The sequence below is a fragment of the Pristis pectinata genome, chromosome 2 (genome assembly GCF_009764475.1).
Source record: "Pristis pectinata isolate sPriPec2 chromosome 2, sPriPec2.1.pri, whole genome shotgun sequence".
NCBI classification, from domain to species: Eukaryota; Metazoa; Chordata; class Chondrichthyes; order Rhinopristiformes; family Pristidae; genus Pristis; species Pristis pectinata.
The window spans coordinates 84,002,777-84,019,495 of record NC_067406.1 but is presented as its reverse complement, the minus strand read 5'-3'; the positions used below and the strand labels follow the sequence as shown (position 1 = coordinate 84,019,495).

At 41.1% G+C, this 16,719-nt stretch overlaps 1 protein-coding gene across 3 annotated transcripts; it reads left to right on the top strand.

Moving 5' to 3' along the window:
- The first annotated feature begins 4,414 nt into the window (after positions 1 to 4,414).
- hnrnpd (heterogeneous nuclear ribonucleoprotein D) lies at positions 4,415 to 11,645 on the top strand. Of its 3 annotated transcripts, XR_007958500.1 has the most exons (9): positions 4,424 to 4,900; positions 7,586 to 7,754; positions 7,880 to 8,038; positions 8,428 to 8,559; positions 8,913 to 9,030; positions 9,107 to 9,259; positions 10,048 to 10,144; positions 10,449 to 10,555; positions 11,257 to 11,645. XR_007958500.1 is itself a non-coding variant. In XM_052042734.1 (8 exons), exons 1-7 carry the CDS (start codon positions 4,686 to 4,688, stop codon positions 10,113 to 10,115), a joined length of 1,014 nt encoding a protein of 337 aa, XP_051898694.1. In that variant the 5' UTR covers positions 4,415 to 4,685; the 3' UTR covers positions 10,116 to 10,144; positions 11,257 to 11,645. The 3 variants fall into 3 exon arrangements, 2 of the variants coding, with proteins under 2 accessions (XP_051898694.1, XP_051898707.1); XM_052042734.1 differs by lacking the exon at positions 10,449 to 10,555 and having other exon boundaries at positions 4,415 to 4,900; XM_052042747.1 differs by lacking the exons at positions 10,048 to 10,144; positions 10,449 to 10,555.
- The last annotated feature ends 5,074 nt before the right edge of the window (positions 11,646 to 16,719 follow it).

Here is a 16,719-nt window from a genome sequence, read left to right as displayed (position 1 = left end):
ACTAGAATTAGAAAGTCCAAAATCATACCAAAAATAATAACATGGAAGGACCAACAAAGCCCAAGAGACGGGGATGGCTGTGTCTCAACAACATAACTGTTTGACTTTCCTGTTAACTCAGTCAAAAAAAAAATTCTCTTCATGCAGCCACTTGGAGTTTCTACAGATTGGCTTAAACTCTGGAAAAACAGTGCAATGGTCTCTTCCACTGCGTCTGAAGACTTTCCAGTATTCCTTCATCAAAACCATCTGCACATATTAAAAATTTAATAGGAGTCTCATTCTGCCCTGGATACACAGACTGCTATCCATGTTAAATGGACACTTGTGATGTTGTGCAAGAACAAGATCAGACGTTCCTTTAACAATGGAATAGCCTACCAATGATCACATATTCTAAACAGGTACCTGGAAGCAATAGTAGGAAGCCATTGCTGCTCATTGAGCTAGAAAACAAAATATATTTCTGCCTTCTGGAAGGAATGGGATAACATATTAGAAAATGGGTAATATAAATGAAACAAGTAGAAATCAGAACAAGGAAAAAGTAACAAACAATCTGCTGGAGGAACTCAGTGGGTCAAGCAGCATCTGCGGAAGGAAAGGAATGGCTGATGTTTCGGCTCGAAACCCTGCACGAGGACTCATGATGCAGGGTTTCAACCCAAGACGTCGACAATCCCTTTCCTCCCAGGGATGCTGCTCAACCTGCTAGGTTCCTCCAACAGATTGTTTCTTGCTTCAGATTCCAGCATCTGTAGTCTCTTGTATCTCCAAAGAAAATGTAACTTTTTGAAAATATTGTTTAACGTACATCAGCCTGGTTGAAGTGAAAACACACATACCACTTTCGATAGGGAAAATTCAAATGTAATTCTATGCAAATAACCTGGATTGACATTCTAGGGCAGCACTGACAAAGCTCTACATTGTTCAAGTGCATCCTTCAGATGATATATTAAACAAAGTTTTTGTTTGCATACTTGCATGGTTCAAGGGAATTTAAACTTCCATAGCGTTGTTAGAAGAACGGGGAGGGAGGCAGGGTGGGTTGTAGTATCCAGGTGATTATCTTTCCCCCACAGTAAGCATCAGATAAGTTCCTCATTGCTACCAAATTTTCTTACGTAATAACAGGGACTGTATCTCAAGAGTATTTCACCCTGTGATCTTTCTAAACATTCAAAAGTCAGCATCTAAAATTCATTTTTTATTGGAAATGGTTTTGTAAACACGCAAAAACGTGCTCTAGTTACTATACGTATGTTATTTTCAGCTGTAGTTTTGCAACCTCCAGAAAAAAAACTTACTTTGAGCACTAATTTCAAGAAGAGGTTGCGTCACATGGTTGCAACGCACACAAAGAAGCACTCCATGACACTGAAATTGAGAGTGAGCAGAGATATGAAGTGGCAAGATGCAGCTGTGATCTTTAATTGCACTGAGTTTATCACCTCAGAAGTACCATTTTAGTGGATGGGAAGAGGTAACCATGCAAATCCTTGCAACCTGCTGGTAGAAGATAATGTACAGTATACAAACTGTGTACTTCAGATCAAGTAGAACAATTTATGCAATCTAAATTAGATAAGAGTAATTTAGAAGGGGGCACCATCACCAGGTCTTGTGCTCCTGAAGTTTTTGCTAAATCACTAGCTGCCCTGTAGCTAATCTGCTGGCAGTAGGAAGATGTTGGTGCTAACTAATTGCATAAAGTGAACTAGCGAGAATCTTAAAAACAAAACAAGCATACTCTCAAGGATGGAAGTTGCTGACACAGTCAAATGAACAAATTATATGCATCAGTATTTAACAGGAAAATAATTAGAACAATAATAAGGTTGGTGGAGGTTAAATGCCACTCAAACTAAATGCATGTTAAAGAGACCTATGTATGGAAAATATCAGCATTGACCAAATCTCATTCATAATTTAAAAATAAATTTCTGGATAACAAGTTTTGTGGTCAGAACAATCAAGCACTAATGTGTCTGCAATGAGTATTAATCATTTCATTTGCCCTAATATTAGATGACTTGAAGAACAAATCTTTTACAGCAAGATTTTTTTTTCTTTCTAGCTCTAATACATTCACACATGTACAATCTGAAAACTGATGCTCAAATTGACAGGATCTTCCCATGGACTAGTCAGACTGTAACTTGACATTCCAACTTCTCAAGACTGCTAATGGCGATCATTACCCTGAACCTGGTCAATCAGCAGCCTAAACCCAGCAGGGTGTTGAGAATTGGCCATGGATCCTCAACAACGATTTTGAACCACATGAAATGTCATAGCTTTGGATCAACAAGGCAAAGGAAATGTTTCACTACTCAAAACCTAATCTCCCCCACGACTGACAAATCACTAGGTCTCCTTGGCAATTTTTGTTTCAAAAATAAACTTTATTCATAAAAAAAATATATACAATCAACCAAAGCATGTTTCTTTACACTCATAGTGCCATCAAATAGTTATATTCGTACTGTCATCAAACCAATATATTCTATTTACAATGTATCAAAGCCACTCATGTTAATTCTTTTTCAACTCTGCATCTAGGAAGTCTTTGCAAGGCCCTAGACTGTAGCCCTTCCCCACAATGCCTTTATGTTGACTGCACTGAGTTTCAGTGCATCCTGCGGCATGTGCCAGTCGGCAGCATTCACATATAGATATCACGTTGCATTGGAAGACCAACAAGTTTCGGGCAGACCAAAGTGTGTCTTTCACCAAGTTGATGATCTTCCAGCAACAATTGGTGTTCATCTCAGCTCGTAGATAAGAGGGTTTTGTGTTATGCAACTGCTTGGGACGAACCTCAACAAGAACCCTTGTATCATTTCCAGACCTTCTTGGCAAAAATACACTTGCAGCAAGCTTGAAGGAGCCACGATGCAGAGGATGCTCTGGACGGAGGACTTCAATGTTTAAGGATGTGACTCGGTTAGAACCACTATTAACTGAGTAAACAGATTTCTGAATGTTGAATGATCACGCTGGGCCTACATCAAGTGTTTTAAGGAAACCAGCACAACAATGTAACTATCTTCATTTCACCCTATTAACCCACATATTATAAACATGTCTATCCACATCACCCGGGGTGAACGTCAATTATCGAGTTCTCATAATGAGCACACCACCCATTGTGTGCCTTGGCATCAACAATGTTGATTTAGCAACTCAAAACAAGACCATCTATAACAAGCTTTGAACTATTGGCGCCAACTGCATTTATTTCTCTGGCATCATCAAACAATGAAACCAAGAAATGTATACCATAGGTTACTAATAGTGAATGTCAAAAAAAGCACTGTACAAAAATGATTGCCGTCAACAAGTGAAATATAGAACTATAGCAACAACCTGCTGGAGGAACTCAGCGGGTCGAGCAGCATCCGTGGGAGGAAAGACATTGACGACGTTTTGGGTCGAAACCTAATGCTGCTCGACCCGGTGAGTTCCTCCAGCAGATTGTTTGCTGCTCCAGATTCCAGCATCTGCGGTCTCTTGAGTCTCCATAACCATATAACCATAGAATTCGCTACAAACTATAGGGGAGATCACTAGGGCAATCTCGTATCTACAGCGCTCCAAAGCCGCTTCGCCAATGCTATGGGAACATCACATCTTAAGGACTGAGTCTTAAGCCTTATTGATTTCCAATATCACCGAAAAGATGATTGTACCTAAAAGCTTTGATGCTAATGGCGAGGCTCGCGGACATCACACATGGCTGATAAACTGATATTGGATATTTACACAATGGACAGGGGTCAGCCAAACTGTAGAATTAACATCTGGTAAAAATGTGCCTTGAATTATAATAGTTCCATTAATTACAATACTGCACGAAGTAAACCGGCAGAATTCAGAATAAAAACGAAAACAGAGGTGAGTCACAGGCAGTTAATCACCGGAGTGGAGAGGAGGTGGTCATGAGATGAGCAAGGGAAAAAAATGCATTTGGCTGAAACCTGGTTTAACTAAACACTGCCCAACTGTTTCTCAGATGATTGTGGGCAACGCACGAAAGGAATTCCTCAGCATTGCAATGCAGCCAACATTTAACACAAGCGCAGAGATGAAGCCACCCGCTTGCCTGCGCCACCCGGCCCGGCCCGGCCCGGCCTCCTCCGCGGGACATCACAACGCCCACTTTATTCCTGCGCCACCTCCTCGCCCTTTTGTGTTTGCCTTCAGCAGGCCAGGGTTACCTCTTGACCACGGAGCCAGCTGAACGGGACTCGCTTTGGTATCATTCCAGTCCCTCTCCCTCCTTCCCTCTCCCTCCTTACCTCCCCTCCTTACCTCCACCCATCCCCCCTCAGGCGCCGGCGCCGGCGCCGGCCCGTTCCAGGCTCCGATTGGTTGCCGCCCTATCTCACGTGACCCGTCTTTGGGCCTTGGTCCCGGTCGCGGCGGCCATTTTGTGAGGACACCATTATTTAAAGAGAAGAGCGAGTGCGGCCGCTTCCCCCCTGCTCCGTGTCTCCGGCTCCGCCCGTCGGCTCGGCCGCTTCCCCCTGCTCCGTGTCTCCGGCTCGGCCGCAGATCCCGCCGGTTCTTCTCCTTCATTAACCGAGATCACCTGCTCCCTTCCCCCGGTGTGTGCGAGTCTCTCTCCCCCCTTTGATCAGGGCGGCGGTACAGCAGCAGCAGCGGCGGGTTGCCCAGTGATGTCGGAGGCGGTGCAGTTCTCCGAGGTCGAGGCCGAGGCCTCCGAACAAGGCCTGGGAGCGGTGGCGGCGGCGGCGGCGGACTCGGCGGCGGCGGTGGGCATGAGCGATGCGGCGTCGGAGGCCAAGGCGGGCGAGGGCGCCGACAGCTCGGCCGCAGTCATCGAGACGGAAGGGGCCAAGATCGACGCGAGTAAAACGGAGGAGGACGAAGGGTGAGGAGTCGCGGTGCCTTGGACACGCAATCTTACACCCCCCCCCCCCCCCAGCGAAGGAGGACAGCTGAGGCTGAGCCCCGACATTTCCCTCCAACCTCAACCCCCCACCCCCAAGCAGAGGCCGGCAATGTACGTGCAGATGCCGCGGCCCTGCCTGACCGCCCCTCCTTCGCGCTGGCGTGCTGACCCCCACCGGGACGGCAGCAGGGGGACGGGGCCCCGAGGCGCGCTCGGCCCGCCGGGCCGGGCTTCCGGGCGCGGCTGGTTCATTGTGATCGGAGGCGCTGCATGTGGGGCCGGGCTGGGGAGTGGGGGGGGGGGGGGGTGTGGTGACCCATTGTCGGAGTGGCGGGAGGGTTAGGCCGAGGGGCCCCACTCCAGGCTGGTCGGCAGCCCGGCCCGCAGTGATTCTCAGCTACTGCAGGTTTCCGCCTGAAGTCCCCCTCTCTCCCATGTGCTCTGTCTTTCCAGCGGATGCTGTTGTATTGGGCAGATGCAGAAATGGATCTGGTGCTCAAGTATTTTCTTATCGCTTCAATGGCGTCGTGTTTCGGTGGCGGGAAGTTTTAGTTGTATTAATTTTAGTTGTATTTTTTTGATTGGCAATTCCCGTTAGAGTAGGTAGCTTTCGCAACGTGTGTGGCTTTTTTTGTAGTAAAACAGCTTTGGTAACTTTCTTTTTACTCACTTCCCCTGATTTACTTCGTAGTACAGGATAGACGGACAATTTGATGGTAACATGTAACATTGTGCTATTATGGTAAAGTCTTTTTTTACAGGATTTTGCAGAATAAATTTTTTACAGGATTGATAATTTAAGGTGTTTTGGGGGAAAATGATCATTCAGCCAATTTCAGGGTACAGACTTGAATGGTGTGTGAAATTATCCAATGTTACCCTTGTTGTGAATAATAAGTCAAGATTATATGAAGTTCTTCTGAAATTTACATTCCAGCTCCTGTATTTGGTGCCTAATCTAAAGCACAAACAGGCTGGAAGTTTGTTATTTTTAATCTGGTTTTTGGTCAGTTTAGGAAGTTATTTGTGATCTGTCTGTGAAATGAATCTTGCGCAAAACAATCAACAGTGGCATTTTTCTTGTTTGTCTAGCATGCCTTTTAGCACAGTACTGATGTCTCAAATGTGTAGCTACTTGTTTTCATTAGGAAAGGTTATGTCATCTCTTTTGTGGTATCTGGGAGTGTCCTATTTATTGTCTCCATGATTTTTAAACCTTGGCAAAAACTTCAATCCAGTTTAAATCTTGGGAATTAAGTTTCCAGTGGGAGCGAAGAGACATTGTACTGATTCTATATTCTTGAATAGGCAGAGGGATGTAAGAAATATGGAGGGTTATGGGCAGTGTAGGAGGGAAGGGTTAGATTAATCATGGAGTAGATTTATAAATTGGCACAATGTTGTGGGCCGAAAGGCCTGTGCTGTACTGTTCTATGTTGTCCTGCAAAGCAGAAATGGCAGTGGTCATATCTCTGGTGTTTGATAAGTTGGGTTTTCTCAGCCAGGGTAGTGGTTTGTGTGTTTTATTTGGTTCTGTTTGAGGAGTGATGGAAAATCAGTTCCTGAGCTATGGTTCCTGTTAAAGTCTGACCAAATATTTAAAGTCAGGAATATCATGGTCGTACAAAATATTGGCATTCTCAGTGAAGTTTGAATATTGGGGAATGGTTAATGGGGCAGGGAGCTTCTTACCCAGGAGCAGATCAATTTTAAAGTGAAAATGAAATTGTGGTTTATTTCCCCTGCTCAAAATTTTTCCCTCCTATTACCATTATTGTGGACAGCTCGTGGCCAGAACCATCATCATGCATTTTTTGGCAGAAATTGGTGTAGAGCTGCATGTAACGATTTCCAAGTGCACATTTGTGTTGCTATTAAGCCCAAAGTCTAGAATGTTGGTGATTAAATCTTACTGTCCAGTGCAGATAGTTGCTATTTTTGATCAGATTCAGTAAATTTGGAAAAACGTGATTTTAGCTCTCAGTATATTTAAATCCAGTACCCTTAGCTTAACTTGGTAACTTTTAAGGCCCTTTTTGCTCATTTTAGTTTTGATTAGCTTTGTTGTCACTGTCCTCTATTTGACATTTTCTCTAGTGCAATGTTCTTTGAGATTCACTTCATTAGTAAGAAAGTAGTCTTGGTTGAAACTAGAAAATTCAAGATCTGTAGATGTATCCCTTGAAGTTCCAAACTATTCAGTGTTTCAGAGGAAGTTGTTTTACTGTTTTTTAAAAAAAAAATTGAATGAGTCCATGTCAGGAATTAATATTGACATTTTCTCAGAATGGTCTTGGAAGTCTTGAGGCAGGTAAACTATCCATTGTGGGGTGCTGGTATAATTTAGACTTTTTGCTATGAGAAATCCAGGACTCTTGGCTGGAGTTCAGTCTCATGAACATTTTGCATAGACTTGTATCTTGATTTGTTTTGGAATACTCCACAGTAAAATAAAGGCCCTAAACTATTTAACCAATTGCTTAATTAATCTTGCTTGTGCATCTACTATAATGTTGTCTTGAAAATACAATTGTTTAATGTGTCCACCAAATGGGGTTTTGCATGTACTCTTGATGAAGGTGCACTAGGGAACATGGTTACTGTGTGAGGCAGCTTAAGTTTTGATTTGGCTACTGATGTGTATATACTTCACTGTTTCTGCAGAAAAATGTTTGTGGGTGGCCTCAGCTGGGATACCACAAAGAAAGATCTGAAGGACTATTTCTCTAAATTTGGAGAGGTGGTAGATTGCACATTAAAGTTGGATCCCATTACAGGGCGTTCAAGAGGATTTGGATTCGTCCTGTTTAAAGAGGCTGACAGTGTGGATAAGGTATTTGATCATAAAACCTTGGGCTTAAAAAGTGGGTTCAGAAGATAATGGCTTAATGAAATAAAGTTTCAGTATGTGTTTTCTTGGAGTGATGTTTTGAATATTTTTGTACCATTTCCATATAGGTTATGGAACAGAAGGAGCATAAATTGAATGGCAAAGTGATTGATCCCAAAAAAGCCAAGGCAATGAAAAAAGAACCTGTAAAGAAAATTTTTGTAGGTGGTCTTTCACCTGATACAGCTGAAGAGAAGATAAGAGAATATTTTGGCGCTTTTGGGGAAGTATGTACCTTGCATAATCTTCCAGGTTTAATGACAAAAATGTAGTCTTAGAATGTCCGTTGGTTCAAAATATTAGGTCTTAAAGTATTGGGTGGAGGGAGGGATCAGTGAAATGGATGACATGCAAAATGTATGCGTCACATGAATTAATAGTCCACAAGGATGCACAGGCCTTTATTGGTTTTTGCCTTTTCTAGGTTTGGTGGGCCATCTATTAAACTGGCTTTAGGTGATTTTACTGGCACCTAACAGCCTGTGCTTGAGATTTGCAAATTATGGGTGTAGGTGCAAATGCATTTTTCTGGTTTTTTTTCTATGGTGGGAATGGAATGTGTATCTGCTCTGCTTTGACTGATAGAGTAATGTTAATGGTGTCACATTAAATTTAGGTGGAATCAATAGAGCTTCCTATGGACAACAAAACAAATAAGAGGCGTGGATTCTGTTTCATAACTTTCAAGGAAGAGGAGCCAGTTAAAAAGATTCTTGAAAAGAAGTTCCATAATGTTGGACTCAGCAAGGTATGTTACTGAAATGAATGCACTTGGAATAACCTTGTAGTATGAAATCTAAAGCATTAGCTTGATTGGGATTAGGTTAATTTTAATTGGAAATACAGAATTGACATGTCTAGCAACTGACCATGTCAACATATAACAGCAGAACTGAGTGCTTTTGGTTAATACTACTTTGGGTCCTTGAATCTCCTGTGTCCAGTGGACTACATATTTGCAAAGCATGCACATGATTGTTTTAGTTGACCTTTCTGGATCCCTGAGCCTAAATGGCCTTCAATTAATAATTTTACCTCTAAACTTAGAAGAGCCCTTCTGCTAATGTAGTAGAAAAGCTGAAACTGTTTCTTATTTGGCAGTGTGAGATCAAGGTGGCAATGTCAAAGGAAGTCTATCAGCAGCAGCAGCAGTGGGGAGTTGGTCGAGGTACTTTTGCAGGTCGAGGTCGTGGCAGAGGCGGAGGGACAGGTGCTGGAGGTAATGTACATTTTTGATCTTCTGTGGGTTTGAATTGTCATTTTTCTAGTTGATAAATCTTCATTGCACTTTTCAGCCCCAAGCCAGAACTGGAACCAAGGATATAATAACTACTGGAATCAAGGCTATGGCAGCTATAACTATGGCTACAATAGCCAGGGCTATGGAGGTTATGGTGGCTATGACTATCCTGCTTATAATAACTACTATGGATATGGTGACTATGGCAGTAAGTGCTTGTTCAACTTTTTCAAACATGATTGCATGCAATGAACTCTTAATTTTAACTTTAGACTGTTAAATTGTTTGTTTTTGAGCACTGCATGACCCGAAAAACAAATTGGCATGATGTGCAAAGGCTGGATTACTGCATGTTCCATCTTAATTTTTCTGCTGCTTCTCCCTTCCATGCTTTTTTTCTTGCAAAGAGGGTGGGGCAATCGTTGAAGGGGTTGGGGGCCTCTCTGGTCCGCTGATAAGGATGTGTGCTCCTGTGGGATGGAACTGGCCTACTCGTTCCTGCTGTGGGCCCCTCTTTCCCATTGTGGCAGGAGTGCTCTGTGTTAGTGCACTGTTCCCACTTAGAGGCCTGGCCAATAACCAATAGATACCTAACACTGAATATGAAATTTAAAAAAAATTAAAATACATATTGGATGTCCAAAATAAAAATACACAATCAGCAGGTCAGTGGTGTTTTTAGACAGGTTGATATTTCAGGTGTGTGCCATTGGAAAAAAAAACTAAAACAAAGGGCGAGATACAAATCCCACAATCAATGATATAGTACTATAGTGATTGTGCTTGATCTTAATGGATTTTTTAAATAACCCCATATAACCCAAATGGATTATTAGTAATCAGCTCATCCAAAGCCTGTCTAGGATGAAGATCTTTTTTGATGAGTTTTTTTTTTAAAAAAAAACACAAGTTTTCCAGGCTACATTTGTGAACTTTTTTTGGTTGAGTGTGAAATGGATCATTGAGCATCTTGTGTAAATGCTAAAAATGTTACAGATCAACAGAGTGGTTATGGGAAAGCACCACGACGTGGAGGTCATCAGAATAGCTACAAACCATACTAAGATTTGTCCCTGCAGCCCATTGGAAGCAGGTATGTTAGCTATTCATTTAAATTTCATTTTAACATTATTTAACTTTTGTTAAAATTATATTTATAATTAATTTACATATTTTAAAAATTTACAGCACTCAAGTGCTTTTTTTAAAAAGTAGAGACTCTTGGAGTTTTGTAATGCAGATGCTGTAAGAAGCTTTATGGCTTTTGCCCTTTTTTTAACAAGTTTGTAAATTTAAACAGGTAAAGTACTGCTAATGGGTACAAATAAAGGACACTTCAAGACAAAAAGAAAACCATTGTCTGCTAACTGACATTATACCTTGTTTGTACCCGCCAGCGGGAACTTCATTGCAGGCCATGTGTCACCCTGACCACACGATTCTCACAGGCCCGCTCAATGCGGACAGAGTACGAGACGCTCGCGCTCTCGAATGCTGCCGTTTGGTATGGTCTCTTCCAACATCCTGTATCAGCATTAAAATAAAATGGATACTTCAAGCTTTGCCTTCACTTATTTCTTGCTTATTATATTAATGTAATTTAATGCATTTTTTACAGGCCCCAGTAATGGTTAAATACGACTGCTTACAGAATAATTCATTCTTCTATGGATACAGCTTGTCTTTGGACTTTCCAAGTGTATTAATATATATTTTCTAAATCCAGTTTATTAAATGCTTGCTTTCCTCCCTCCCCCATTTTAATAGTCCTGTAGTCGTAATTGCAAATAGTCCATGTGCTAAACCCAGACAATTCCTGAGACTGACATGTTTTATTAGCTGGTAACTTGGGGAAACTTGCATTACTGCACAGCACATTCAGTGTACTTCTGGGAGGATTTTTTTAAAACGGCTAACATTATACTTATTCATTCGTTAAATAAGTGGTGGGTGTGGAAGCATAATTTGGGGTACAAGTTTTCAAGTTTCTCTGGAATTTTAGTTCATGGACTATTAAGCATTTATCTATAGATTTTATGTAGTAAATATTTTGGTGGTTGAATTAACTGTTGAATTTAAAGCTCTAGGTTTATATGGGTGGGTATTTGAGTATTGTAAAACTTGGTACTCTATTTGATTTGTTGATCATTTAATCTGTTGAATCTGACCATCTCCAACATCCATTCTCTGTTTGGTTTCTTTTAGGTGAAGGAACAGTATTTTACTCCAGATAGAAGATTCATAGGAAGTGGTGTTTAGGCCTCTCTAAAGCAGCATTTAACTGTTCAGTACATTTTTTGTTCTGTATCATTCGCCAACCCCTCTACTACCCACCCTTGCCATCTCCACAAGAACTGCTGCATCCTGTCCCATCTCATTGAATTCGGTTTTGATTTAAAAAAAAATATATTGCTTTTATTATTTTTACCTGGTAGATGTGTTCTCTGTGACCAACCATTTTTTTTGTACATTTTCTCCCCATATGGATTGTTACATTGGATGCGTATGTGTTCAATTCATTGTGATGACATTTAGATATGGTACAAGTACCCTATTGGATTGTTGGTTTTTTAATAAAACTTTTTGTATAATAAGTGTTTTCTTGTCTCTTTTGTGTAGTTTAATGGAGATGGCTTTTATTTTTCGACAATTGAAAGTGGGTTATTTGATGAGGTCCAAGTTAAGAATATTTAATTGTTCACTTGTTTTTTCTGTGTAGTGCAGTGTTGTCTAGAGGTTGTATGCACTAATTGATTGCCCTTTGCATTTGGTAGAGAAGATGGGTAAATTTCTACTTTGGGTCACTTTTTTTACTCATTGAATTTTTGTGCAAGGAAATTAATTGCATGGAATTTCCACTGCCTGTGCACTTTTTAAAAGCATTTATCCCAATTTACTTGTACTACTTTGACCACCCATCCACATAGTCTCCACAGGCAGAATGTATGCAGGAGACTTGATGCTGGAATCTAGAACAAATGCTGGAAGAACTCAGCAGGTTGAGCAGCAACTCTGGAGGCAAAAGGTGATGCCAGGTCTTGACCTGAAATATCAACTTGTACCTTTTTGCCTCCACAGAACCAGAACCTGGAAAGAGCAGGTCCATTTCTCCAAGACTTAATCTTGCTGTTGGTGGGAAAAAGTTCTGCATTGCCATTATCTATCAACAGCTAGACTTTGTTTCTCTGATTTTTACATTACTGGTATTTTTGCATTTGTCACCTTCATCCCATTCTCTAGACAAATTATAGGCATTTTCAGGAAGAGGAGAGTTTGAGGCATTTACCATAAGAGCCATAAGCAAAGCATCATGGCATTGATGTCTCTGATCAGACTTCCTTTCCCAGAATGACATAGGAGAATTGCCCTCATTGCTGCCTGTTTACCAAATGTGTCAGTCACTTGGCAGAAATGGACATTAGCATCTTGCATGCTGTCACTAATCTCCATGTGGAGAAACTAGACCAATGTTTTCAGTAAATTGATTTGTTACCTGGTGCTCAGGATGCTCAATGTCTTTGTGCCTGCTCTTCAGCTTCTGAGTGCCAATGGTTGCCTGCTCATGATTAGCACTGGTAGCATTGCCATCAGATTGCATGTTCAATGCTTCACTCCCAAGAGGTGTCGGCAATTTGTTACTGGGGAATATGCTCTTCCATTGACTCTTTCACCAATTTGGAGAGGAAACAGTGGTCTGGGCTATACAAATCTTGAGTGAAACTGTTTGAGAAACCTCAGCTATTGCTTTGGATCACTGGCTTTATTGATAAGTGTTGTAGATCACTGGATAACTTTTCACACTGGCCTCAAAGCCATGATCCATACCATGTTTCATTTGCCTTTGACTGATGAGCCATGTACATTAGTGGATTTTTCATTGGTTCCTAACAATCTGATACGGGTTCCATCACACCCGCTTGCTCTCGTGGTGCTTTCAAGGCTGCTGCAAAGGTGCTACACTTGGTGAGTGCTCGTCTATATCCTGCTCTAACATTAACCTGTTTTTACAGGTGTTTATTCCTTGGGATTAAGGGAAGGGGTATGAAAAGTTATCCCTGGGATATTGGAGGGAATCCTGGGATGTTTTTGGGGTTGGGGGGTGGGTGAGGAGAGAGAAAGCACCTCAGAACATATTGCCTTCTCATTTGTGATTAGGGCCAAGTGAGTGTCCACAAATTGTGACCTGCAAAGGGGTTGAAGAATAAAGATCAGGTAGGCCCTTGTTCTTGTGAGGCATTGTATGCCTGTAAGAATATTCCTGAAAGATGGTGTGTGAAGATGTGTACTAGTTAGGGTATGGGAGGTAGTGTGAAAAAGGTGAAATGAGAAATGTAGGGTTTGATTTTAAAAAAAAAAGTGTTTAGGGCTATAATCAAATGGTGCTTGGTTGGCTCAGTGTTAAATGGGTGCCCCAGTATGTTATGAACTGGTGAAGACAAACTTTTAGAAGTATTATTGTACTCTAAGGGCTACTTCTATCCATGTGGCAAGTTGTCTTCTCCAAAATTCTGCTGCCAGTGTTTTGGTTCACAAAGTTAGGTTCACCAACAAACCCTTTATTGTGAGAAAATGGGCCTTGCACTAAACCTCCTCAAAGCTCCTTTGTCAAATTGCTTGCATGACACAACATTGTGCACTTGTGATCACAGGCAGTGAGACACAAGTTGGTATTTGCCTTTAGGCAAGGAAAGGTGTTGATTAAATTCATTGCCTTTGACATGTTGACCTTTACTCATGTACAGGAGAATGATCAAGATCCTAAGCACAGAAGTGAGCCAGAAAGTGCTTGATGTGGCTGCTAGCTGGATGGGGATCAAAGCTGGCTGGCTTGTGATAGTGGTTATTATGCCCTCTTGCATGCTTCTGAAACATGGGCACACCAGCACAAGTACCACATGCTACCTCTGACAAATCCTTCAGTAGTCTAAAAGGGCCAATGCTAGTGACCTCCAGGCCAAAATCCCCAGGACTGGGACTCCATGTGTCATAAATTGAGAATCTCTGGTTCTTTCATTAGAAGCCCAAGAAAAACAAAGAAATTTGCCACCTCCTGAGCTGCCTACATGCAAGATCAAAGGGGTCCTACTTGACCTGTGGTAGAGCCTGTATCTCACATCAGTCTCATCAGACACCTTGCAACCCACAGAATTGTAGAGGAAACCAGTCATCCTCCTCCCTGCATGAGGAGGGGACACCAGCTATTGCTAGATTTCAGTTCTTGCCGTCATTTTCAAATCCCTGCACAATCTTGCACATTCTCCCTCATCAACATTTATTCTCCAGGATATCTGTGCTTTTCTAATTCTGGTCTCTTGTTCATCCCCAAATTTCCCCATAGCAGCTATCCCCTCTAGATTCTAGCCCCTATCCCCTAAGAACCTACTTTAACTGAGATGGTTATCTCTTTGAGTGACCCAGTGATAATACCCACGCCATGTGGGGACATATTTGTTCATTCAGGACACAATGGTAGTTGTTGCATGACTAGTTTGCACTCGTATTCACTCATTTATTCCTCCTTTCAGCAGTGCCAACCTGCACCAAGGAATGCTTGAACTGTAAATGAGGGAATCTCTCCATCTCGGGTTTGATTCCATGTCCTGCTTACCCCTAGGTTCTGATAGCTGTCTGTATTATATTTGTGCAGTTTGTGTTTTGCACAAATGCAATAATATGTTTGCTAACTGGGCACTGTGGTTATCTTTGAGTGAAGTGAGAGCCATGCTGTTTTCTATCTGTTTGGTGTCCATTACCCCACTAAAGAATGCAAGCAAACTTTCTTGGTTATTCACTGCTTAAACCCATTTTGCACCAATTATTGCATCAAGGGGGTTGCAAATGAGCAGACCCAGAAAATCTGTGTGCAAGTCCACCACAGGCCAACACTGCAAATGTTTTTAAGGAAATTCTAGACTGACATTTGTTGTACTATTTATGAAGCAGCTGATCCTTGGGTGTATTATTGGTCAGAAGCTCAGTAGAAAGAAAGAGTTCATGTGGAGTAAATGCCACCGTTTTTAAAGGGGAAAACAACAAAAGAAATAGTCACAACTCTGAAGGTTGCAGACAGGTTGAAAGTTGCCAAAAATGCTTAATGGATCCATGACTGTTTAATGGAGCTGATCATAAAAGCTGAAGACTATTGATAAACAAAGAGCAGTAGTAGAAGTGAACCACAGAATGCAGATCCAAAGTCATGAGATATGAGGAAAATAAATGTATGCACGGACCAGTAATAAATCTGGAATGCATTGCCTGAAACCATGGTGGAAGCAGATTCAATAACTTTCAAAAGGAATTTGGATAGACATAAAGCAGGAGTATTTGGGAAGGAATATACTGGGTAATTGGGAAAGAGTAAGGGAGTTTGACTCATTGGATAGGTCTTTTAGAGGCACCAGGGGCTAGTTGGTGTCCTTTAGTGAAACATAATTTTATGTAATTAACTATCACCTTTTACAAAATTGCAGAGTAGTGTTTCCTTTGGCTGAGCTGCTTTGTAAAAATTTAATACTGTAGTTGTTGTTGTAGAAATATAGTAAGAGGAAATATCTACTTAATATTCCTCCAATACATGTGTCCTGCTTATTATTTAACTCAGGTGAACTGTTTTGGATCTGACACAACACTGGATAGTTCTGTAATGCTGTCTGTGAGATTTTGAGCTACTATTGATTCATATACTTTTGTATATCTTTAATGTGGATTGACATTTTTATTTAGTATTTTATATACTGCTGCTGTGTATTGTTTAAAAGTGTTTATATTTCCATTATGTGGCTCTGTCTTGTATAACATATTATGTACATGTAACAGATGGAAAACATCTTTCAACCCAGATATGGATTTAATACTTGTTAAAGCCATCTCGGACAATGGAAGTGTTTCCATCCACAAGAAACTATTTGACATTGTCTTAAGATGTTTCTGACAAGGAAGCACTCACTAAATTCTTCACTACAATGATAATCTAGCTTATAAACTGAGGTAACTGAACAAGTCGACTAAGCAAACCGGGCAATAATGTTTCTATTTAAAATAAATAATTTCCAGATCATTATTATATTCTTCCTGTTTACTATCTCCCTTTCCTTATTCCATTTTGCTTACACCAAGAAAATGTTAGAAACAATGAAGCCAAGTTCACATTTTGCTCGGTGAGTTCCTACATGAGGTTATAATGTATCATTGCTTGATGTTTCCTTCCTTTGCTACTCTTGTTTCTCTTTACTTTATCTCTTCCTCCTGTCAACATTTTACAGCACACTGGAAATCCCCTGCTATATATCCAGGCAGGTAAAGAAATGGAAACAAAGTTCTATTAAAAAAATATAATGTGTGTGTATATGATCAAAGATGTATGTTTTTCTTTCTAGACCAGCAAAATAACACTCTTCAAATTCAATTGACCTTAACTGGGTTAGACTGCTGCAATTGGGCTTCATACCCTATCTCTGTTTTTTGTTTACTTTTGAATGCCTCCTGCTTGCAAGTACATCACCAAGGAACGTCACGAGGATCAGAGCTTTGCTTTGCGGCAGGGCAGAGTGGGCTAGCTTTTAGAACACAGCATTTTGTTCCATTTGGAAGCATTCAGCTTATGAGAACTATACCTCAACTGCACTTAGAAGGGAGAAGAAAATGTGTGTTGGGAGAGGGGAAATTGTC